General features: G+C 46.0%; 1 protein-coding gene across 1 annotated transcript in view; it reads left to right on the top strand.

Moving 5' to 3' along the window:
* The window catches only part of LOC118770643 (podocan), a 29,314-nt gene extending 7,331 nt beyond the window's left edge, over nucleotides 1–21,983 (top strand). The window contains exons 2-4 of the mRNA XM_036518405.1: nucleotides 19,316–19,674; nucleotides 20,146–20,375; nucleotides 20,891–21,983. Coding sequence (XP_036374298.1) covers nucleotides 19,316–19,674; nucleotides 20,146–20,375; nucleotides 20,891–21,983 — 1,682 coding nt within the window. The remainder of the gene's footprint in view (nucleotides 1–19,315; nucleotides 19,675–20,145; nucleotides 20,376–20,890) is intronic.
* Nucleotides 21,984–24,211: the final 2,228 nt, after the last annotated feature.

The raw sequence follows: 24,211 nt of genomic DNA, 5'->3' as shown, positions 1-24,211 counted from the left end.
GTAGACAGACATGGACAAAATGTCAGCGACACACATGTACCGTCACCTCAGCTAAATGCAAATTTCCGTCTCCCTAAGTGCCTCTCAAAATGCACCAGAGGCACATAATTCCTGCCCATGCTATTCAAATATAAAACCACGTCGCCTGTTAAAGGACAGGCCTGGCTAAATCCCAGGTGAGAATGGCCTCTGATTGAACTATCATCAGCTCAACGGGTCACGGCGGACTTTAAAAAAACCGGCGAACAATGACACTGGCGCACCGCGCTATCGCTCCATCCTGTCTTTTCAAATGCAAATTTCCGTCTGGCGGTTTGAGTGGTACGCAGTTATCTTTCAAAATAGATCTGATGCAGATTACAACTGCCCCCGTCTATTGACAGCATTAAATCCCTGTTGCTGTGCCGGCTGCCCTTCCTGCAGCGTCAGAAATGGGGAAGAGACAGCAACGGCTGTGTCCAGATGCAAGGAAAGTCCGAGCATTGCGCAGCGCAGGGGAGGCCAGAAAACAGCATATGGACGATGGAAGGCTATTATTGAGAAATGCATTGTCTACGTGAGCATTGACATCTTTAAGAATACACGCACGGTCTGTTTCGACCATGTGTCACACGGACACAAATACCATATTGTGACAGCGTTCATTTTCGAAACATTCATTCAGTATACATAACGGGGTGAGAAGAATTATATGTGCGGTTTCAGAATTGATTTCCCAAAATTCACTCAGTTATTATATTTATTTTTCAAAATATCACGCCTCGTCTTTTATGTAGGACACAGAATCATAAAGGTTAATTGATATATAGCATAATCAAGAAGTTTATTATCTAAACTTGTATGAACAGATTTCAGCAATCCTTGGTAATAAAACTTTCCTTTGTAATTTAAAATCTGGTATCCAAGAGTGGATTTCACTGCTGTGTCTGGACTTCAAGGGGTTAACAAGCAGCTTCGCCACTTTTATGGAACACCAGTTGTCAGCAAATGCATATAAATTGGATTATTGTGAAAATGTGACACAGTGGCTTCAGAGGAGAAATTTGCCTGCCTGTTTTTCCATGGAAACACGAAAACTTAATTTCCCCTGTCACCTCTAACAGGATGCGTTATTCGATACCGGCACAAATTTTATACAGCAATCATCATGTTTATTGAACATGAATCCAGTCTTCAGTAAAACTGTTCAATGTCAAGAGGGAAATAAACAGTGCCGGTGTTTTCAGTCCCTCTGTATATTGACTGTGTGAGAGAAAAGAGCTGATTTACTTTGCGAAACCGGTCCACGTTGTGAAATTTCGCCTAATACTTTGGCATCGATCCCTTTGTAGAGCGTGCCTATCGTACCGTGTGGCTGGGCCAAGGAGATGGATGCAAATTAAATTCTGGGTCCCCTGATCCCCCATTCTCCACTGAACGTGGCTACTGGGGAGTGGCATTCCATTGTCAAAAATAATAATAATAATATATATAAAAAGGACTGGCCGGAATTCAGGTGAATTCATATGCTGTTGACTGTCATGTGTTGTAAAACACTGAATCACATTGAATGCACTCTGGCTCAGTTGATGTCATTTGTCAAGACATCTCTGCCTGGAAAGGTACTGTTAGCATTTGCTCTCCTGCACTCCCTGCTTACACACGCTCATATCGTATTTTATTTTGGGATGAAAGATTTATGAGGACTTTTGGGGAGGGTTTCTGTTTTTGCTCTCCAGTAAAACCCGGTTGTAATATGTTCCATCTGCGTGATAACAGAATTAGTGGGGAGCTCTCGGTGTGAGGGAGGCTACCGAGGCTGCAGCCCTGTGCCCTCCATGGAGGCAGGGCCAGCTGTAAATACTGCAAAGATGGATCCTTTCAGCACCCCCTGATGCTGTGTACACATCTATCAGACAGAGTTAACCATCGAAGAAGGGTATTTTCGGAACTGCTCAGGAACCCCCCACAGGCACTCTCACGCATAGAGATGTACACACGCCAGGGCACACAAGGACACACGTAATCATAACACGTAAACAAACTTGTGCTCGTACTGCTCATTATTTACAATAACTTGATTTCTCACTCCACGAACGACGAGGGTCAGCTCTTATTTCTTTTTGCATTCCTCTCTGCGGGGCTGCGACCACCATTCCTCTGTGAGTCGAATTAAAGTGTCGACCGCAACATGTGACACTGTTTTTTGTTTTTACAGCACTGTGTGGGAGGGTGGTCTCTGAGTCTAAGCTCTGAGTACCATTATCATTAGAAAGACTGGAGTAGACAACTCAAACAACCAGGAGGAAAGGTTTAAGCCCCAGGGAAATGATAAAAGCTTTCATGTACGGGACAGAAAGGGCTATCGATGAATAAAACTTGAAAGTGATGGCATAAAGAAGTAGATAAAAATGCGGGAATGGGCTGTGGTGCTTTGTGGGATGGATGGCGATGCGTTCTACCTTTTTTGGTTGAAGGTGTTTTGTTTATAGTTTTATTCCTGGCCGTGCTGATTATGCCTGCTGTGAATAAAGTCTCTGTGTTGAATGAGAAACGCGCTGGTCACCCATGCAAAGTGGGCCAGCGCATTTCATGCAAATGAGCGCTGGCCTTTGTTCCCGCCGTCACGACTCGCCTGCAGAGCGCCCGTCCCAGGTGTGGCTCCTCACAGTGCACGGGAAGTGCGCTGCATATGCATATGAAAAGCAAGACTCCTGCCGGCCCTCACCCATACATGCACACACACACACACACACACACACACACACACACACACACACACACACACACATGCATGCACACACACTCACACATGCACCATGCTCACATCAGCATACACATAGACACACAAAAGCACATGTGCCATGTACACATAAAGACACACTTACACAAAGAGACATGCACAGACTACATACACATAGACCCGTCCCCCCCACACACATACACACGCATGTACACACCCACACACGCACGCACTCATGCACACACACACAAACACAAATGCCCACATAACGAAGAATTACCGAACAACGTGAGTGCCTGAAATCTTTCCTGTTGTTTTGATGTTGAAAGCACTCACTAAAAAAGCTGCATACTCAATCAGAGCAGGAATGAGAGTAGTGTAGTGTCTGTAGTGCTACTTGTGCATTAATCTCCAGTGGGCTCAGCGATTCTGACGCACACTCCCCAATGAATATGTCCTGTCACGCTGCCTCCTTTGGCTTTAGCTGTGAATATAATTCTGAGAGTGACTGGCATTGATTCTGACTCTGGTTGTGATTCATATTTGGTTCTGGTTCTGAATCTGATACTGGTTCTGGCTCTGATTTAAACTGGGCCTGGACGTTGACGATTCATGGCTTCATGCACTGTCCCAGGGGGGTTCATTGGGGTTCATTGTGAAGACACTCCCTCCTCTCATTCAAGATTTATGATTGCCCTGCTAAAAACCCCGGCTGTTTAGCGTGTCCCAGCATGGGCCCAGCTTGATTAGGCCCTCAGTCACTTTACCCTGAGGAAGCAGGTGATGGTACCTGAAGTGCACTTTTCAAGAAGGTACATTTTTCCCCAGAGCTCTAACTAAATAAATACTTAAAATGAGTTAAATCCACTATGATTTTTTTTGCTCTTGTGTGATAGGACATGCGTGATAATGTATGGGGTGACTTGAGTGAAAGAGTGTGGCCTTACGATCAGGCTTTTACATCGCCAAAAAACACATCTGAAAGGAATGGTTTAGTTTCAGGGCAGCTGTGCAGCGAGACCGAAATCAGATAGCGGCCCTCCTCACCGCGAAACAGGGAGAGGAAGAATCTCCATTTCTCAGTTCTCCATTGTTTGGAACACACGGGGTGCTTGCAGAGAGGGGTGGGAGGGGGTCAGGTGGTTTGAACCCCAGGGGGTTGCCGTTACCTTTCGATCGGCAGCTGACGCACACCCGGAACACCAGGGAAGCTCACTGGCCCATTCAAACAATGACTGCGGTTAAGAGCCAACACAATACATAATCCACCGTGTCATGGAAGCCCTCCAGCAGTGGCATCGCTGATGTCTGCTAAGGATATGAAATTACCAGATCAAGCACACTGATTTCACTGATGTGCTGTTAAAAACAGCTGCCAAATGTGGCATCTGAACTGAATGTACTTCCTTTTACAGTACGCACACAAAAGGTGATTCTTCACAATGCCTGATGGAAGAAGAACAGTTTATGCCATACATTTGCAGGGGCTGTCACTGGACTGCTGGTTTCAAAGGGGACATCTAGTAATTCTATATGTGGGGCAACAGTATCAGGACTGTAATTATTTGGGGAGTGCACAATTTGGTACAAAGGGGTATGAGTTCACCACAATGATGATTTAAATATTATTCAGGAATAAAGGAATTCCCCAGTGATGCTAGATAGTGAATTGATTTTCAGTTCTCTGAGGGAGAAAGTCACATGTGTGAGTGTTGGGGTGGGGGTGTACAAAGAAAGATATTTACTTCATTGCTGGTTCTCTGTGATTATTATTTTATGTGTTATGCTTCTCGGAAACCAAATACAGTAGAATTCTTCAATCTGGCACGAATCTATGTTGATGTCAACATTTCATTTTATTCAACGTTTGATATTATGATCTGAACATGTTGCTGTTTGACTCAACACTATTGCAAATCCCCAAAACATCAATTCATCTTGGGATATTAACATTTTTGATTTAAAATGGGGATTCATCGCTTTATCAATGGTTGACCGATACATGGACCCACCAAATCAGTCCCAAATATGCATTGAGGGGGGAACAGAAACAGACTGTATGCACTAACAACACAGCATGGGGTCAGCCAGACAGCAATCAATACGGGCTCTATAATATATCTGTCCGCAGGGAGTCTCTGGAAGGGGGAAGACCTCAGTCTGAGGCCTTTGGCAGACAATCCCAGTTTAATCTGCTAAAGGATCCGGATTACTCAGTCTGCTGCGGCAAAACACAGCAATATGAAGATTGTTTTTGCCCAAACGCAATCCCGCAAAACACGGATTAGTTCTGATCGTTATAATTTTGTTTCCCCCAAAACACTGATTTTGTGGATTTGGGCGTCAGACAGAAGTGCCTTTTCATTCAGCGCTCTGGCCTCTGCTTAAATGGTCTGTCTGCTGAGGGTCGATTACAGAGCGATCAGTCTCGCACCTTACGGGTTTTTCACAGTCTTCTGGTAAAAATGAAAAAAATACTTCTAGACAGTCGATAATGGACACGTAGAGTTTCAGAATGAGGTGAAAGCTTTGATTCTGAAAAGAGTCCAAATGAAAGGTGATGTGATGGAATTGCAAAACTCTTATTTTAAGAGAAACATTCACGTTTGCTTTGATGGTCTGTGAGACACAGGATTTCACAAAGACCGGTCTCTCTGGTAGAGGACAGGGAAATTTAAAGCATGCATTTTTGGCAGCCATATTACATTGCCAGGCCAGTGTTCTAGAACACCTGAAAAAGTTGGGAATGAACCGACCGAAGTACTGCAGAATCCTCCAGAGCACACCCATCTTGGAAAAGGATCTCGAAGAAGCAGCTGTGGGCCCACCAGTGGACTTTAACTGGTCCATCCCACTTTTGAGAGGTACCTAGAAAACCTGTAATATGCAGCAGATGCGCTGTGCCTTTCAGATTGGCACTGTTCAGGAGAAGGAGCATACAGTGAACGCAGCCTAATCTGTGATCTGATCACAGCCCCCCCCCACCGTGGAACTCTGCGTTCTGACATACGGTCCAGGGGGGCAAGGGGGGGTGGGGGGGAGGGCAAGACGCAGAGCAAACGAGGGCCGTCTCTCAGTTTCCCAGGGCGATCCGATCTCGGTCAAACATTACTTTGCAATCACCGCTCCCTTATCGGTGGGTCGGGAACGGGGGAGATAACCGCTGGAACGCTCAGTGGAAAGTCACACGTCGCAACCTGCCACACGTCGCACCGGGCGGGAACTGTGCCGATAAGGAGCGCCCTAGCGGGGCCTACCACATCCCCGCGGGGAGACAATCACCTGTATCACAAGCGATACGATGCCAGATGTACAGTTTAATATAAGCAGTGTCAATATTAACCCAGGGGAGGGGAGGGTGGGTGTTAGCATCGATAGCATTGTGTTGAATGACGTTTTTCCCCCTACGTATCAGTTTGAACAATTAAAACTGCTGTTCAGGTTGTACAGCTGGCCATAAACCAAAGGGCCTTGCATGAAAGTGATACTGTTCTCTTGAGATCAACAGATTGGGGACAGTCAGTGTACGTTTACCTTTAGTCATTAGGCAGTCATTACCCAGAGCAATGTACAAAGCAGAGGTACAAAATGCCACATGAATAACAGGACATGCAGAAAATATCAGACCACATCTGACCATATGTCAGTGTGTGACACAGTGCTGCAATAACCTACAGCTTACATGCCTCCGTAATCAAAATTTTGACAGCCAATGTCAAAGTGCAACAACAGTACCCCAGAGCACCATATACAAAACAAAAAGAAAAATTTGAGGGCTGTCACTTGTTTCTCAGCTGTGGTGTTTGTGTGCAACGTTGGTGCCGTTTCTTACACTGCAACAATGCCAGAACAGTGCTGTGAGAACATTGCTGAGTGAGGCCCTTTAACTGGTGGCTCAGCTGCTTCTGCCTGATGCAGATAATGACACAGGAAGTGTGCATTCATGGGAAACGCCTACCAAACACCGCAACAGAGGCACTTGGAAGTTCTTGGCCTTCTGTTACAGCTGTTTCATCCTGTATGTGTCATTTCACTTCATGACGTTTGCCGCAAGGCCCACACACAAACACACGCACACTACAGGTGCTATGGAAACCAGCTTTCTTATTCATAATGTGTGTCAGCATTCAACTGAAACTGAACTGCTTAAAATGACCCCCTGCTGTGTTTATGGGTTACAGTTAAAAGTTAAGTTAAAACCACTTCCTGCGCAAACTCGCTGCCCTCTCTGGAGTCTGTGCGAAGGGCTGTTTATCAAACTGGATCCCTAAGTGAACTCCTTCAGGGCTTTGGAGGTTCAAGGGTGTCCTATCCTGTCAGAGACAAGTCCCAGGGAGCGAAACGTGGGTCCAGGTCAGGGAGCTGGATTAGAGAGAGGCCTGGAGGCCCCTGAGGATTCGGTCATCTCTCTTTTAGTCTGAACATTCACTGTCTGAGCACTGAGGCCTGAACATCAACTGCCACAGCACTGAAGGCTGAACATTTACCCCTGTGTGTGTATAAAAGCTTCATTTTATATGCAGAGCAAAAGCAAGAAAAGGGAAATTGAGACGATTGGAGCAGCAGACAGGAAGTAATGCCATTACGCAGAGGTAAGTGCATAACAGTCAAACAGGCAACAGGCAAGGCCATTACACGGAGATGGGGCTTGAATGTTCCTGTGTTTCCCAACTGAGCTCCACGCAGCTCTCTGACATCATTTCTGTTAATCCATTGCACCCCACTCCCTCACTGATTTAAAACGAATACAGTGGATCCTATGAAAAGCAGACTAGCAGAGAAGTGACTCCCTCTGGTGGTTTGGGAGAAGAGAAGGAAGGTAGGAACACAGTCTGTCTTCATGTAAGATGATCCCCCCAGTGATTTTCATGATAAATCCCTCTTCCCCACGTGCGGGGCTTGTTAAATCGCAGGCTGAGATCTCATCCAGAAACACCATATCTTCTTTCAGTTTTGATGTGCACTTAGCACAATGGTCTGTGGTTTTCCTGGTTGACTCTGATTGGCTTGCATGGTGACTCCTCTATCCAATCAGAGGGCAGTTGTCGGGCAGCCTGGCCACTGTTTGGAGTGTCTGCCTGCTTGTACCTCACACACAGCTGTGCCTTTGAAAAGCCTTCAGTGCGTAATTACACGGCTCTGTGAGCAAAACCTCACCACTGGAAATATACACACAAACTTCACTCTTCACTCCGCTAACGGAAATATACACACAATCTACAGTCTTCACTCCACTAACATAAATATACACACACTCTACAGTCCTTACTGCAACTAATAGTAATAAGCACACAAAGTGCAGTCTCCAGTCCACTAACAGAAATATACACAAAACTGCAACCCCCCAACATATACATATCCCTCCATAAAGAACATATTTTCATTCACAAGTTTCAATCCCTCACCCTGCAACATAAATTTACTCACAGTCTCAGTCTGGACTTTGAATATTGTCCAAGTGAAGATCTTCAACAATAAAACTTGTCAAACTCTAACGTCTCAACTAATTCTTTGTAAGTGATAAGTCATGTCTCACCAGGTGTTTGGTAGATGTGGTGATAAAAAGTTGCTACAATTAACAGTCTCCATCGGCTTACATCCAATACTGAAATATGAAATGTATGGGACATCACAGTATAAATTCAATCTGGCTGTATTCATATGTAATAACCGTACACCCTCTGACTGACCAGTGGGATGTGGAGCTCAGTCCACACTGAGATGGACATAGTTGACAGGAGTCAGCAGTGTTATTTCAGAAATGATCCCCCTCTGTGATCGATAAGGTCTGCTCTGGCAAAGTCATGACAAAGCTCAGTAACAGTGCACGTGTGGCCAATTGACTGGATGATGGCGCCTGGGCAGAAATGTGGCACTCAGAACACATGCCCCACTCTCACAAGCTGCAGTTAATCAATAACACCTCCCCCTCCATCGGCCTCACACAACACACACTCGCACCCACGCACACACATGCACACAAACTCAGACCCATCTGCAGATGAAAGCCAATATTCCCTGGGCCTCAGTGGATGAAAGGAGGTTGAAGTTAAAGAAGAAACGAACAAAGCAACGCCACTACCCCACTTTAGAAGCTCGGAAAGCAGTGAACGGTAAACGGGCATCCCGCTGAAAGCTGAGCAGGCAGCGTATTTCAGTTTTCAGTACAGGCTACGTGAACAGGGTGGGGGAACACCTTGTCCCTGAGTTTGGAAACAGTTTTGTCATTATCTGCTTTGTTTTCCTATTCTCCAAACGCAGGGGGCACGGAGGACCGGAGCCCACCGTGGTGTAAATCAATATGTCGTCTGTCCTCTAATCCGCTGGGATGGGTCTGTTACCGTGATGAATCTCTCCCAGGTACTCTGCCGCGCGCCTTGTGACCAAGGCCGGCTGGAGTTTAGCCCCTGAGACCTCTGCCCTCTCAGTGCTCTTGTTAGTGTGTTCACTGTGACTGTCACGTTGCTGAAATGTTATGGGAATGTTATGTGCAGGCTGTCAGTTGAGCTCCCTGCGTGTGGCAGTCCTGCTGTTGAGAAAGTCTGCCGTTGTCATGATATCACAAAAACTATTTGGGGCTGTTATGTGTTAGTTTTAACACTCTTGAGGTCTGCAACCAACAGGGGGGGCTCTGGTGTTGCAATGACATGGCTGCGCCTTCTCAGAGAGGACATGATGCCTTCGCTAGGAGGCCACTGTGATCCGTAGCCTGGCACTGATGCTATGGTAATGTTGCCACAGCATCACAGCAACCTTACCTGAGAAGCAATGGAGATCTTGAGCCTGGCAGAGCTGAAATCAGACACAGGGAGCTGAGATGCAGGAAGACAGGAAAGTGACTTCCATCACTGCGTCGAGACGAATGAACCCTGGCCTTTAAGCATGTGTCTGCCCTGAAACTGTGTCTCTCTGTCAGCAGAGTTTAAATGGGGCTGCCTCCTGGTGAACTGAAAAGGGTGACTCTGTAGTTGATTAACACTTATTTAAAAACAGACTCCTTTTTCATAGTATGGCAGTGTGGGGTGAAGACTGCGAGACACAGACACCACTCAGTTTTCCAGGGTAGAGGGAAAAAAAATCACAGGCACTTGGACATGGAAACAGTGTTTATGAATACGGCAAGAAGGATCAGACATGTAAGAAACCATTTGCTGTAAGAGCCATGTACAGCAAATAACAGAAACTCTACCAAAACTACTAAACTGTGCATGTGTCTGTATATATGTATGTCTATGTGTCTATATGTATGTATGTATGTGTGTGTGTGTGTATATGTCTGTCTGTATGTGTGTGTATAGTAGGAGCATGGTCTCTCTGGCTGCTTGGAAGCTCTAACCAACACGCTTAACAAAATAATAAAATAAAAACGCTGTTCAATTTGCTCAGCTATTTTCACAGGAGGGTTAAGAAAACAAAGCTTTGTTCTGTGAGAGCCTGCGCTCACCCACACCCAGGGCTGCAGGAACAGAGCCTCTTTCAGAGCCAAAGCCCCAGAATCAAAAGTGAAAACTGAAAATGGGAAATATTTGAACTCTCCAGAAGCACCTGACACAGTGAAAGGATTAATTATTCACCCAAGGCTTTGTCTTGATACAGATTTGCAACAAATGGTGGGTAAAGGTCTTATGCCTCAGATAGGCCTTTTAAGGAAGTAGACACATGAGAGGAGATGGAGTGTGAAACTCTTTAGAGCATTCTACGCAAGCCCTGTATGCATGTTTTCGACCCCCCTTCACTATCGAAAGGCCAGACATCCCCGCTGTTCAGGTTCAGCCCTCTCTTCCAGAAATCGATCACAGTCTGTGACCCTCGACCTCTGACCCCTGGCCCACAGCGAGCAGACAAGGTCAGAGCAGATGGGTCTGCCTGGGGGATGGGGGGGGGGGGTTTCTCTCTGGGGCTGAGCGTGGCGTCTCTGTGCCTTCTGTCCGAGCTCATTACTGTTAGAGGCCCAGGATGCTTGCGCTCAGGGCCTGTGTTTGTGTTCCAGTCTGTACACTTCACTGATCTGGGGCCTGTGTCTGTTGTTTCGCTCATTCACCCGACTGACCTGGGGCCTGTGTCTGTGTCACGGTCCTTACACTTCACTGACCTAATGCCTGTGTTTATGTCATAGTCCATACATTTCACTGACCTGGGGCCTGTGTCTGTGTTATAGTCCATACAATTCACTGTCCTACGGCCTGCATCTGTGTTAAAGTCCATACACTTCACTGACCTCGGTATGTGTATGTGTTATAGCTCATTTACTTCACTGACCCAACGTCTGTGGTCTAGTTCCATTTATTCAGTATTTATTCAGTTTATGCGGTCTACCACAGTTATTCAATGTTCATTTTTCTAACAGTGTGTGCTTTCTAATCCATCCATTTCTATGTGGGGCGGAGATTTGGGGCTGTCGAGGGGGGTGCAGTGCGGGGGATAGAGCTTGTTTAGTTGCAGCTCAGGTCTCAAGGATTGACCCTATCACCCTGAAACAGGAATAGCGACAGTAATTTGCAGGCATGGATATTCAGTAATGTTTCCATGGTAATTTGTACCAGATTTAACACCTCTGTCTGCTCCCCAGCGTTAGCTCTTTGATCTAGAGGCAGAATTGTCATGGGAGGAGTCCTGGAGAAACCTGATTACACACGCGGAGCTGATTTTCGGAAAACGAGGGCTTTGTTTGCAAAATACTGCCTGAACCCTCGGAGGAGTGTGTGTTAGCCCACTTTCAGCAGTCCAGCAGGGCAGCAATGACTAAGACTAAGCACGTACTTTTTAAAAGTCAGATTGGGGTCAACCGAGTAAAAAATATAGAGTCTGCCCTGATCGCTTGCGTTTATTCATTTGGCAAATGCTCTAATCCAGTGCGACCTACAAAAAAAGGCAAGTAAGAGCTTATAATAACATATCAGTTATTCTCAGGCAACATGAAGAGCAACAAAGACAGAAAAAACACAGAAAAAAGTGCCAATGCATATCACCACTACAACAGCCAATGCCACTGGTATGGGGATTACTACAAGCTGTAGCAAAGGATGAGGGCTGTGACCCCATCCGGCCTCAAACCCGGATCTACGGGGTACCAAACCTGCATCTTACTGACCGCAACGCCAAAGAGCCAGGCTCATTGCCACGGCAGTCAGTGCGCATACTTAGCCGCAGTAACAGCACTCTGTCACACAAGCACTAAAGTAATTTAAAAATAAATGTCAGTGACATAACTAAAGTGTCAATGAATAAATCAGTGAAACAACCAACGAAGGGCCAGACAGAACAGACCAAAGTGCTTAAACATGGGTTGCTAGGAGAGGGACAGCAACTCAGCATCAGCATATCCCAGGCTGTACTGTTATGTGATTAAGTGATCATGACCTTTAACCTCTTAGTCTCCTGTCTCCTGATTGGCTGTTGTTTCCTCAACCGATCCTCAGTTGTGGTTGTAGTCCTAGCTCTCCAGCGAGGGCTATATTTCAAATTACACATGCTACCACGTAGCAGATAACTCTGCCCGTAGAACGGGCCTGAACTTGCCATTCAGCACGAATGCATGGCACTGGCCTGGATGGTGCATGGCGGCCATTTTGTGCCAGAACACCCCTAGTGCATCAGACGCAGTTCGAGTGTGAGTGGCTGAGCGAGAATCTACATTGACAGGAGGGTGCGGAATGATAGATTGAGACTCTGAGCGACAGGATTCCAGCACGGCTCTGTGAAGCGGCACCACGGGGTTCCTGACCTGACCCCTCGGCGGTGACGCTCAGGTGACACATACCTCTATTCAAAAATTCCCCCTGGGGTGAGCACACGACCGCAGCCACCAAGACGGCCCGCAGGAGAGGACTGTGGGAAAACACCACAGTGCCGTGGGAGTGCACAAGATAGTGATAAATAAGAAAAGCATGTCGAGTGATCCAGTTCACACCCAATATAAAGAGATGCTCAGTGAACTCTCTCAGTAACTAGTTACTGACAGAGCAGTGCTACAGAACTATGCTAATAGTTCAGCGCTCAATTCACCACCAGCATGCTGCAGTACACATCGTATCCACCACAACAGGATTTCTGCCAATTGTGTGATTATTACTGTGTTACTGTTACCATTACTACATTTCTGATCATATGAATTCTGTGACTGTATTACTGTATTCCTGCCAATTTTATACAAATGCCGCATCCAAACCAACACTTGTATTACTGGTACGTCCATGTCAAAGAAATATACTGACAAATGGACTCTTTCAACATACACACAAGTGCACACACGCAGACATGCACACACACACACACACACACACACACACACACACACACACACACACACATACACACACACACACTCTGAAGCACAGCAGTACAGAGAGAGTATCAGAGTATGGATGCCACCACATACCCAGGTGTCCTGCGGCACCAGCAGGTGCCCAACTGTCTGACCTCCAACACTGTGAGTGTGTCACATTCGCTTTGATCTAATCGGCCATTCACATGCTATTACCATTGCATTATGGGTATAGTACAATGGGATGTCACACAGCAACAGCTTCACATGACAATGAGTCTATTTCCTCAGAGCAACAATATTCATTTTTACCCATTTAATAGTATCATTATTGTCATTGTGTAATGCTTCCCAAGAGCTCAGCCTGAGTTATGCGCATGTCTCATGATCAGAAGAGAAAACATACAAAGAATATAAATGGCCTGTTTACTTACATAATATTACATAATCCACTCGCTCTGGATAAGAGCGCCTGCTAAACAAATGTATATGAAAATGTCACACAGTGCCCTCCCTGTTATTGAAAGAGCTGAGGTCTGTAGATATCTGCTGCCCCCCTGTGGCCATGGCTTGTTGTTTTCACTTCACCATTAGTCCACTGTTACAGTGCACATGAAATTAAAATGCAGCAACAAAAAAGACATAGTGAAGAAAAGTTCCCCTGTGATGGGGCTGTGATCATCATATGGGTGTTTCAATGTGCCATGACACATTCTCACGCACGGCCGATAAGAACATCAAACACAGAGCTGTGATCGCAGATGCTGTTTATGCCGTTCTTATCCTGTCAATCAAACCCAAGCGGGCACACGCCCTTTTCACACCTGAAGAGACACCCAGCAGCAGTATAGCAGCAGTGAACTCACATCAGCACACAATCTCATAAAGCTGCAGGACATCATTCACGCTCCCTGTGTCTTAAACTCAGTTCCTGGAGAACTGTAAGCCAGCAGGTTTTCCTTATCTTGACGGTCAGAACTAGGCTGAACCAGTTCAATCAGGTGAGTAAGAAGGTGAATCAGATGAGTCAGCGTGGCTGGCAAGAGGTCTCCTGGCTGTGGCCCTCTGGACCAGTATTGACTTCCAAGGAGCTGATAAACTAGTGCTATGGTTCATGCAGGCCTAAGCATTGTTGCACTGCCCTCTAGTGTTCACCAGGTGGGGATCTTGGTCCACATGATTTCTCAATTAAAGAGTGATGAGAGAGTGGGCATCACCACCGGCATTCACAAGCGCTCACAAACACACACATTCATCTCTCTCTTTTTTGATTTCATTCACATGTGGGAAGGTGTGTTTCCACCCTGCGTGCAGGGCATTGTGGGTAAAATCCACTCCCACTTTTTGCCAATGGGAAACCCTTGAGATAACACCACTCCGAGAATGTTGCATTCGCATTGCATGCATACTGATAAAAGCCTAGGTACAATAGATTACATCACACAGTCTTAAGCCTCCTCCAGGAGAGGTACGTCACGCAGGTTAACAAGCAGGGGAACAGCTTGGCTGCGCTGAAAAGGTGATCCAAGAATATGCTCCATGTTACACTGCTAAGCCCCTTTTATTTCCGATGATGTCAGAGATGCCTGTATGTCGGACAGTATTTCAATGATGTCAGAGGGGTCTGTAGATTTGGCTGTGTTTCTGATTGAGGCTGTTGTGTTCAGACAGGTGGTGCAGTATATTACATAGATTTTGTCTAAGAATTCACAGGCTTTCAGAGGGAGAAGAAAAAGTAGTTTAGCTTAAATATTGTGTCAAGAAAGTAAATTGTATCATTAGCTACGGTTGCTGGTGCTCCTCTTTGCTACAGTCAGTCCTTTGCTCCCCCTGTATGTTGCAAAAATAGCTAATCTTTTGAAAAGATGACATTCTACAAACTGAAACCACTGTAGGCTTGTTTTGTGTGTAGTAGTACCATTACTGGCTTTTGCATACGCGCCGTAAAAGTCAGAGTTCAGGCTGAAGTTACACAAAGCGACTGACGCGACAGTTTTACAACTTTTCAAGATATACCATGATTGCGTCGTGTAACACCCCCGGCAAATAGCTAGCAACTCGGCAGCAACCAAGTTGAACAAAGTTAACAGCAAACTCATGCTTCTAGTTTCATGCAACAGCCAATCAACACGCAGACATTGTTCACGTTTCACTGGAGAAGCCGGTATTCCACTCGTAGTAATTCATTTTTGAACGCACAAATCAGCAAGATCTATTATTCCAATCAAAGTGAAGTAACTCATCTTCAGCTGTTAAGAGGTGGAGGAGGAAAAATCAACCTTGCGAACTCTGGAGACAGAACTCAGTGAGTTTTATGAAGGTTTGTAAAAGTAGTCAAGTGGTACTGTAAATCACATGTCAAATCAAAACGTCAACGTTAAATTGCGTCAGCTAGCTAGCTCAGGTTTGAAATTATCGATACCTACTTACCCAAAAATGACTACATTATTACGAACACCGTAATAATATAATCGGTAAAGAATGCATTATATAAAAAAACGAATATGATATAACGAGTTTAAAACTGATGGACACAAATTGGAATGAAATTGCATAGAAGATACACATGTGACTGGATTTAGATCGCGATTGAATTGCTTGTGGATTAGTTTATGTATGTAAGTTTATGTAAATTGTGTGCAATGAAGCCACATACAACTAGCTTATGTAACTTTAGTTGTTTCGTGTAACGTAGGCCTATAACATCATTTTATGTGCGGAAACAAAAATAAATGAATTTACATGACTTCCACAATCTGACAGTTAGGTGTGCACAACTTTTAACATATGCCATCTGGCAGAGACATTGCAATGAGGCCTGTATTTTGGACAGTATTTCTGGTGATGTAATAGAGAGCTGTATACTGGAATTTGTAATGTCATAGAGAGCTGTGTGATTTGACAGTGTTTCTGGGGATGCCATAGAGGCCTGATTGTTGGATTGTCTTTCTGATTATTTCTGATCATGTATACGGAATAATGTTCAGTATTAAAATGGACACGTTGCATTGTGATTGGCTTGATAAAGGCACCATTTGCAATGGATGCCTAAAATGCATTGCCAGTACTAACAAATCCTAACTGCTGATATCCTAGCAGCGAAACTATATATCGGTGTAACCTACATTCAATGCGGATTTACCTCTCTATTTTTGACAGTATTGCTGGTGATGCTGTAGAGGCTTGATTTTTGCATTCTGTGCCTGATGAAGTCATGGAGGCCTGTGTAGTGGACAGCATTTCTGATTGTGTCATAGAGGCTTGTTGAATGGAAAAATGTGATGTGATGATGCAAGTGACAGTTAAGGGCCACAGACATGCAATGCCGTCTCCTTGTTTGTTAATGTTTTCATGCTTGTTTGTTCTCCATCATCTTGGTGGCACTGGGGTGTGTTTTATTTGACATCTGGGTGAGAATATTCCAGCAATGCAGACAGAAGAGATGGTTTAAAGGGGCTAAAACTAATTCAGGGCAGCACAATACATGTCAATCAAAATCAAAAGGCTACACAACCCTCTCCTCATCTGCCTATAGGTCTTAAATAAAAGCTTACAGGTTTGTTGGAAGAGCAAAAGAATGTTAAATACATTCATGCAACATTGATATTGTAGTTAAATAAACTGTTGAAATGAACAAGATGTTCTAGAGGCTCTTAAGTTTTTATTACTTAAATAAGTAATTTACCTAACTGTAGTGAGAAGTGAGAATGCTTAGTGCCATTTATCATTTGGTCAATAGTGAATAACATCTTCAATTTTTTGCCCAAAAAGTCTGGGAACCATAAATCAGTTGGAATTCTATCCAGAACAATTTGTTTTTAAACTCCTTTTAACTGGAACGGTCTCTGAACCTTATTTGGTGCTATATGGCAGTTTAGGGTTGACACAGAGTTTGTCAGTGTTCGTCAGTTATGTCAGTGCAAGCTGTATCAAAATGTTATACATGTTGCTGTCTTGAGATATAACTTGTTTTGATTTTATCCAGGCATACTGTCAGATAGCAGGTCAGGTACTTGCAGTAAATATAATGTTTCACTCCCCTGAGTCAGAATGTGCAGCTTAAGAAAGCATATTGCATGATGTCATTTATTTTTCCCAACCCTGGCTGAGTTCCTACCTTTTCTCAAAAAAAAGCAAAAATTACAATACAGTTGCTTAGCAGACACTCTTATCCAAAACAGCTTACATAGCTGACAGTTTTTACAGGTTATACATTCATACGGCTGGATATTTGTAGTGGCAGTGCTGTTTAAACACCCTGTCTGAGCTTACTACAGCAATATCCACTGGGGAGTTTTAGGTTACAAGCCTTCTTCCTTACTACTACCCCAGACTGCTGCCAAAAAATTGTGCAGACAGAGGAATGGAGAATAAACAACCATTTGAATGGATATGACTGCAGTCAGAAATGGTCTTGGATTTTATAGACATCACCTCACGAATGTCTGTTTGAGATCCAGAATCACTGGTGACTCCATCTCCAAAACAAAACGAACGTGTGATTCACATTTGGGTAACCGCCCTATCACTTCTGGAGCAGAGTAGTCACTTTCTGCCCTTCATCACTGATCCTGGATCAGGCCCAAAAACATATGCTTAATGGTTAGGACTGAGGATGGGCAGACTGATCTTAAGCTTGTTGTCAAGGGCTGAAAGTACCTAGAACCTCCAGCTCTGCCTGTCCAACCACTGTCATACAGTAAGGTACAGTAAAAGAAGGGGATACATCACGCTAGTGGAATTTCGAGGGGAGAACACACGGGTACTGTGTCTGAACATTTCGCACGTCAGTCTTCCGGAAAGTGCTGAGGACTAATTTATGTGAGGGCAGGACCCCATGTGCAGTTCCCGACAGGGCCAAGCTGGTGTCCGGTAAGAAACGCATCTGTCCAGGGTCACAAAAGGAGCATTTCAATGACAGGACCACTCAAGGCACCCTGGAGATGAGGTTTTTGGGGTCCCCCCCCCCCCCCCCCCCGACTGTCTCCGTCGTCTCGCCAGAACCACTTGTCACCTCGGTGCCACCAGCCAGACGGCCATGTCGGCCCATGAATGCAAACAGCTGCTGCCCCCAAAAAAACATCCCCCTGGGGCCTTTTCCAGCGTTTCTCTTCTGGGGTCCAGTATTGATCCTGCGGATTCTTCTGTCCTGGTGTGTACATGTGAAAATCCGAGCAAAGAGATGGGTCTTTAAAGGGCCATTAGGGGATCACTGCCCGGGTCGCACAGGGGGTCTGGATGCGTGTCCAGCAGTAGTCCGCGGGTTGAACGACCGCAGTCATCCTGACAGTCCCCAGACCAACAGTGGCGGGCATGACTTCCACTCCCGGACAGCACAGTCGCACGCAAATACTAGGACTATATAAGGACCCCTGGACACACAAGGTAAGTGACGTCTGAAATCTCCCTCATAAAAGCTCAGTCGGTCTATCTTGGCTCTGCGGTAGTCGTGAACAGCAAATTCTATGGCACAGGTAACAAGGGAACACGCTGAAATCGTTTGACGATGGAAAAAAAATGAAGATTAGAAGCAGGAGGGGCGTATCGGTTTCAGAATGTGCGGCTCGGTAATATCAAAGGGGAGCCACATGTGCGCAGCGAGTCTCTTTTCACCCCCCGGCGGGGCTCGACGGGGCTTAATTTCTCGCAGAGGGATTCGATTATGAGACGAGGATGAGATTGAGGAATCTGGAACAGGTTCGCGGACGTTATTGCCAACTTGCGGCTGAGCAAGAACATGGAAAATGTCTTGCAATGCGCAGTTAATTACGTCTTCTGAACTCTCACTGAAAGAGGAATTTAGTAATGTTGCAGTTACAAAGATGTCCACGAATGAGCATTAGAAGTTACATTGTAGTTGCTTAGCAGATGCTCTTACCCAAGCAGCCTGCGTAGCTTTGCAATGTTTTACATGTTATCAGTTTATACAGATGGACATTTACTGAGGCATTTCAGATTGTGTCCAGGCATTAACTTGTCCAAGCTGACAATAGCAGTGCCCCTTTGAGGAATTGAACTGGCAGCCTTTGGGTTGCGATCCCAGTTCCTCAGCGCTGTATTGCAGTGCTGCTCTGTACGTAATGGTTGTTCATCCTCACTTTCTAGAGTCCTAAATAATGAAGGCTGTCACACTGATGCTGTGGGTCTTGGCGGTTCCTTTCCATGCGTATGTTCTTCAGCCCAGTAAGTATAGAAGAGCTCCAAACCTGCAGTGCAAACTCTGCTTGAACCAAAGCAGAAAGTACAAACTGTATAAAAGCATTCACACAAATTCTGTCTGATGAATTTCAGTTCTCCTTAATGGCTGACAATGTAAATGTGTCTCGCAGGTGTGAATGTCTCCGTGATCGGGGACCCCGAGGTGAGTCCCTGGCTCACGGGGGAGCATGAGAGGATAAGTCTGACCGCCGGGGTTTGGGACCCACCAAAGGAGGAGGACGGGTCAAGGTGGCGGGGTGAGCTCGGAGCCGCTGAGGAAGAGGAGAGGCAGGAGGAAGGCTACGGAGCTGAAGGCCGCAATGGAGAGAACAGATCAGACGAAGATGAGATAAAGGTGGAGAAAAGGCACGGAGATGGGAATGTGGAGAGAGAAAGAAATGAAGAGGAGGAGGAGAGGGGGGATGGAGAGCTTAGGGCAGGGGACGATGATGAGAGGGTGCACAGGAATGGAGAAGAGGAGAAGACAAAGGTAGAGCTCAGAGCTGATACTGAGGATAAGACAGACACAGAGCCCAGAGCTGATACTGAGGAGATTACAGTGGTAGAGCTCAGAGCTGACGATATAAAGGAGAAAACAGTGGTAGAGCTCAGAGCTGACACAGAAGAACACAAGAAGGGAAAAGAGCTCAGAGCTAATGATGGAGAGGATGAAGGGAGAGAAGAAGAAGAGGGAGGAGCTAGCATGCAGGCGAATAATGACACAGAAGGTCAAACAGTTGGAGAGGGAGAGGCGAGAGCTCTGGAGGAGGAGTTCAGAGTGGGAGATGAGAGCAAAGTGCAGGAGAGAAATGAAAGTAGCATGGTAGGGATGGACCCCTCCACCCCCACCCCCTCCCTTAGCCCCAGTCTTCCCACAGAGGGCAGTTCTTTGGTATCACCCCAAAATGTGGGACCTATCACAACCCCACCCCCCACGACAGACCTCAGGTCTGTCACTCAGGCTGTCACTCACAACCCAACAACAGCAGGCAGGAGTGAGGAGGCTGCCTCTGTGGTCACTACAGAGAGGACGAGCACCGAGCTCATTCGACACTGGAACATGACTGACAGCTCTGGGCCCCGCCTCAGGGAGGAGGAGGGGTTGGTTCCCAAGGCGATCGGGAAGAGGGTTGGCCCCTTCCCAGCCACCACCAATACTACCCGGCGAGAGCCGCGACCCGGGAAGAAGAGGTCAAAGCTCCACCGGCCGGAGCCCAAAGCCAAGAATAAAGCAACACTGAACAGTGCTGAGAGAAAGATAAACAAGCAACCTAAAAGAGACAAAGCAGGAGAGAGAGGGACATCTCCAAAAAAAGACAAGAACAAGACAAAGAAGAAGAAGAAAGAGGAGAAGAAGAAGGATAACAGGAAAAATGAAACCAAACCTCTTCATTTTCCCTATTTTAAAGATGACTACTGTCCTCCAGACTGTGCCTGCTATGGAAGGTAAGAAAGTCATTAATTGATTTTATTCATGAATTTTGATTTAATAAGAATTCTTGCTCTGTTTTTTTGACATAAACATAAGTATTAGACTTCTTATCACTCCTCCGTCTGTTCTACATTCTAGTGAGCAATAACAATGGGTGTCAGATAATATGTTTCACAATAAATGTTGAGGCAGAAATTTGATGTGAGAGCATACTGACAAGGATAACGAGAAGCGTAGGCATCCGTAAGTTCAACAGTCCATCTCTGCCTTCCAGAGTGGTGCAGTGTTCGGACAAAGGCGTGGACAGGATCCCGTACGGCATCCCTTACAACGCCCGCTACATGCTCCTCATGAACAATCTGATCTCCGCTATCCAGCTGGATCTGCTCCGCGAGTACCTGTCACTGGAGTTCCTGGTGCTTAGTAACAACCGGCTGACAGATGGGGGCATCGAGGGGGCCTTTGAGGGCATGGGGCACCTGAAGCGCCTCTACCTGGACAGGAACCTCCTGAACAGCATCCCTACTGACCTCCCAGCCACCCTGGAGGAGTTGCGATTGGACGACAATGAGGTCAGCGCGATGTCGGAGGTTGCCTGGGAGCGCAGCCCTGGGCTTCTGATCCTGAGCCTCAACAACAACAGCCTGGTGGACGGGTCTGTCCCGGAGGGGGTGTTCACCCCCCTGACCCAACTCCGCACCCTGAGTCTGATGCACAACCGCCTGACTGCCCCCCCTCTCCGCCTGCCAGCTAATCTCAGGGAAGTGTATCTCCGCGGCAACCGGTTGGAGAGCATCCCTGGGAGTGCGTTTTCAGAGGGCTCTGACCTGCTCGTCCTGGACCTCAGTGCTAACCGGCTCACCAACAAGGGCCTGGCCAAGGACTCCCTACGGTCCCTGGTCCACCTGGAGAACCTCAACTTGGAAGGCAACCTGCTCAGGCAGATCCCCAGGCACCTTCCGCCCACCCTAAGGACCCTCAACCTGGAGGGGAATGCCATCTCCTCCATCAGTAAGGAGGCCTTCCTCAGCCTGCCCAACCTGGAGCACCTGGGCCTGTCCCGCAACCGGATCTCCAGGGTGGCCCTGGGGGCCTTCTGGGGACTGCCTGTCCTGCACCAGCTGGAACTGGGCCACAACGCCCTCCGGCAGGTGCCCCGACGGCTGCCCCCCTCGCTGCGTCACATCTCGCTCATCCACAACAAGATCGGCTCTGTGCCGCGGGACGCCTTCTGCGCCAAGGGCCAGGCCCCGCCCCTCAGCAGCCTGGTCCGGGTGCACCTGGAGCACAACCTAATCCACCTGGCGGAGCTGGACCCCCAGGCCTTCAGCTGCCTGCGGGGATACCAGGTGGTCCATTTCTACTGAGAGTGACCCTGCAGTGATACCAATTTCTACTGAGACTGACCTAACATTCTTGCCCCATTTCTGCTGAGAGTGACCCCACATTGACACCCAATTTCTACTGAGAGTGACCCCACATTGATACCCAGTTTCTGCTGAGAATGACCCCACACTGACATGCCATTTATACTGAGAGTGACCCCACATTGATACCCAGTTTCTACTGAGAATGACCCCACACTTCATCCCCATTTATTAATGTTTACTCTGAGAGAGGGGGCAAATGTGCAATCAGGAGTAACAGTGTCCTTAAGAAGAAATTGTCTCTTGAGTCTGGCCTCTCTTTAGGCCCAAACTGTTCAACCTTGGTAGCTAAAATGTAATTTAAGAAACTGGCATTGTGCATTTTTTTCTACCTGACACTGCTTGTCTTTTTAATAAAAATACAATATTTTTCCCCTTGTCCATGTTATTTCTGGAGTGGCATGAATACTGGGTGAGTAACTGTGAACTGGGCCAGGTTCATGCTGAGATTCATGAGAAACATCTCAGCATGGAGAAATAAGTCTCCCTAAAAAACCCTCCTTTCCAAAACCACTCTATTTCCAAGACCTTTTATAAAACACCCAACTAAAATAAAAAGTAGACCTGTTTCTCATTATTTAATCCCAAACTATGCATAGAAATAAAAGATAAATTAATTCATATAAAAGAAGGCAATTTTGTAGTGAGACATTGGCGATGCTGTGTGAAGCCTTGTTTGGCTGACAGTTATTTTTAGTGACTAAAATAAAAATGACTAAAACCCACTACAGGACCAGCTGGCAGGAATGCTGTTTCAGTTAAATCTGTTTTTTCTGTCTCCAGTGGGAGCATGGCAGTTGTTTTCTGCCTAAAACAGACACTGTCCAAACATTTCCATCTTGAGCCATCTGGACCTCTTTCTGTAAACAATTCAATTAGGATTTTTTTTGCTGACGCCTTGCAGTATTTCATGAAGAATTGGAAATGAAATTAAACACATGACATTTGATTTTCTGTGATTGTCATGATAAATATTCTGATGATCTAATTTTCCATGATTTGGGTCCGGGGGCACCACCTTAAGAAATGGCCTTATGGTCTTAGCAAAAGACAGAAAAAGAGGGTAAATCTAAGGCTGACACTGATGGTCAGAACATATATAAATGTTACATACAGTATGTATGTGTGTTAACTGACTATATATATGTATGTATCAACTGATATCAGTTGTCAGCATACCAGAAGACCAATAGAAAGTGTAATCAATATAGAATAAATATAAAAGGGATGCCATTGCCCCGTTCCATTTTTAATGTATTTGAATAGTACCACTTGATGGCAGTAATGTCTAAGAGGGGAAGCAACTCAAGCCAAACTGTCCTGGAAGTTTTTTTCACATGGTATTGAAATTTAAAATTTTCAGTAAGACTCACAGCTCCCATATGCTGTAGTATTATCTATTTCAAATATTATCAAGAATCTTTTACATCTTACTCACTCACTATCTTGTTCTTTCTCTCCCTCTCACATGCACACACATATACACTCACTGACTCACTTCTCCCAGAGTGAGTGTGGATGAACTGGAATGTCTTCACAGTGGGACTAAGAAGTTGTTTCTAATCTCCCAAAGATATTTACCACAGCCTGTGTGTGTGTGTGTGTGTGTGTGTATGAGAGAGAGAGAGAGAGAGAGAGAGAGAGAGAGAGAGAGAGAGAGGGAGACAAAAATAAAACAAGAGAGAGAAAACCGGTGAGAAAAAGCCCTGCGGTTACGCATGCCCAGCTGGTTAGGAGCTCAGTGAATTCCATCCCGTTCTCTAATAGCACTGTTCAGTGACGTGGCAAAAAGTCTGGCAGGCTCAGAGGAGGGGAGCTGGTTCTCCTTTCCATTAGCTCAAACCTCAGGCTGGCTTTGGTGGACAGGAGCTCCCCAGTGGTCCCTTAAGGTCCAGCAGGACCCTCTGTACCCTGTCTCCAAACTCCTGACCGTGGGCAGCTGCGACTGCTCCTCTTCTCTTACCTCTCTCTCGCTCTCTTCTGATGTTTCCCGGTCCCTCTCTCACCTGCCTAAATGTCTTTCTCCATCTTTCTCTCTTTCGCTCCCCATATCCCTCTATCTCCCTTTCTCTTTCTTTCTGTTCTTTGTTTCTGTTGCTCTGTCTTTCTCTCTCTCGTTCACTGCTCCCATGCACATTCACACACACACACACACACACACACACACA

The sequence above is a fragment of the Megalops cyprinoides genome, chromosome 23 (assembly GCF_013368585.1).
Source record: "Megalops cyprinoides isolate fMegCyp1 chromosome 23, fMegCyp1.pri, whole genome shotgun sequence".
NCBI classification, from domain to species: domain Eukaryota; kingdom Metazoa; phylum Chordata; class Actinopteri; order Elopiformes; family Megalopidae; genus Megalops; species Megalops cyprinoides.
The sequence above is the reverse complement of the archived record's forward strand: the minus strand, read 5'-3'. Positions and strand labels throughout refer to the sequence as shown.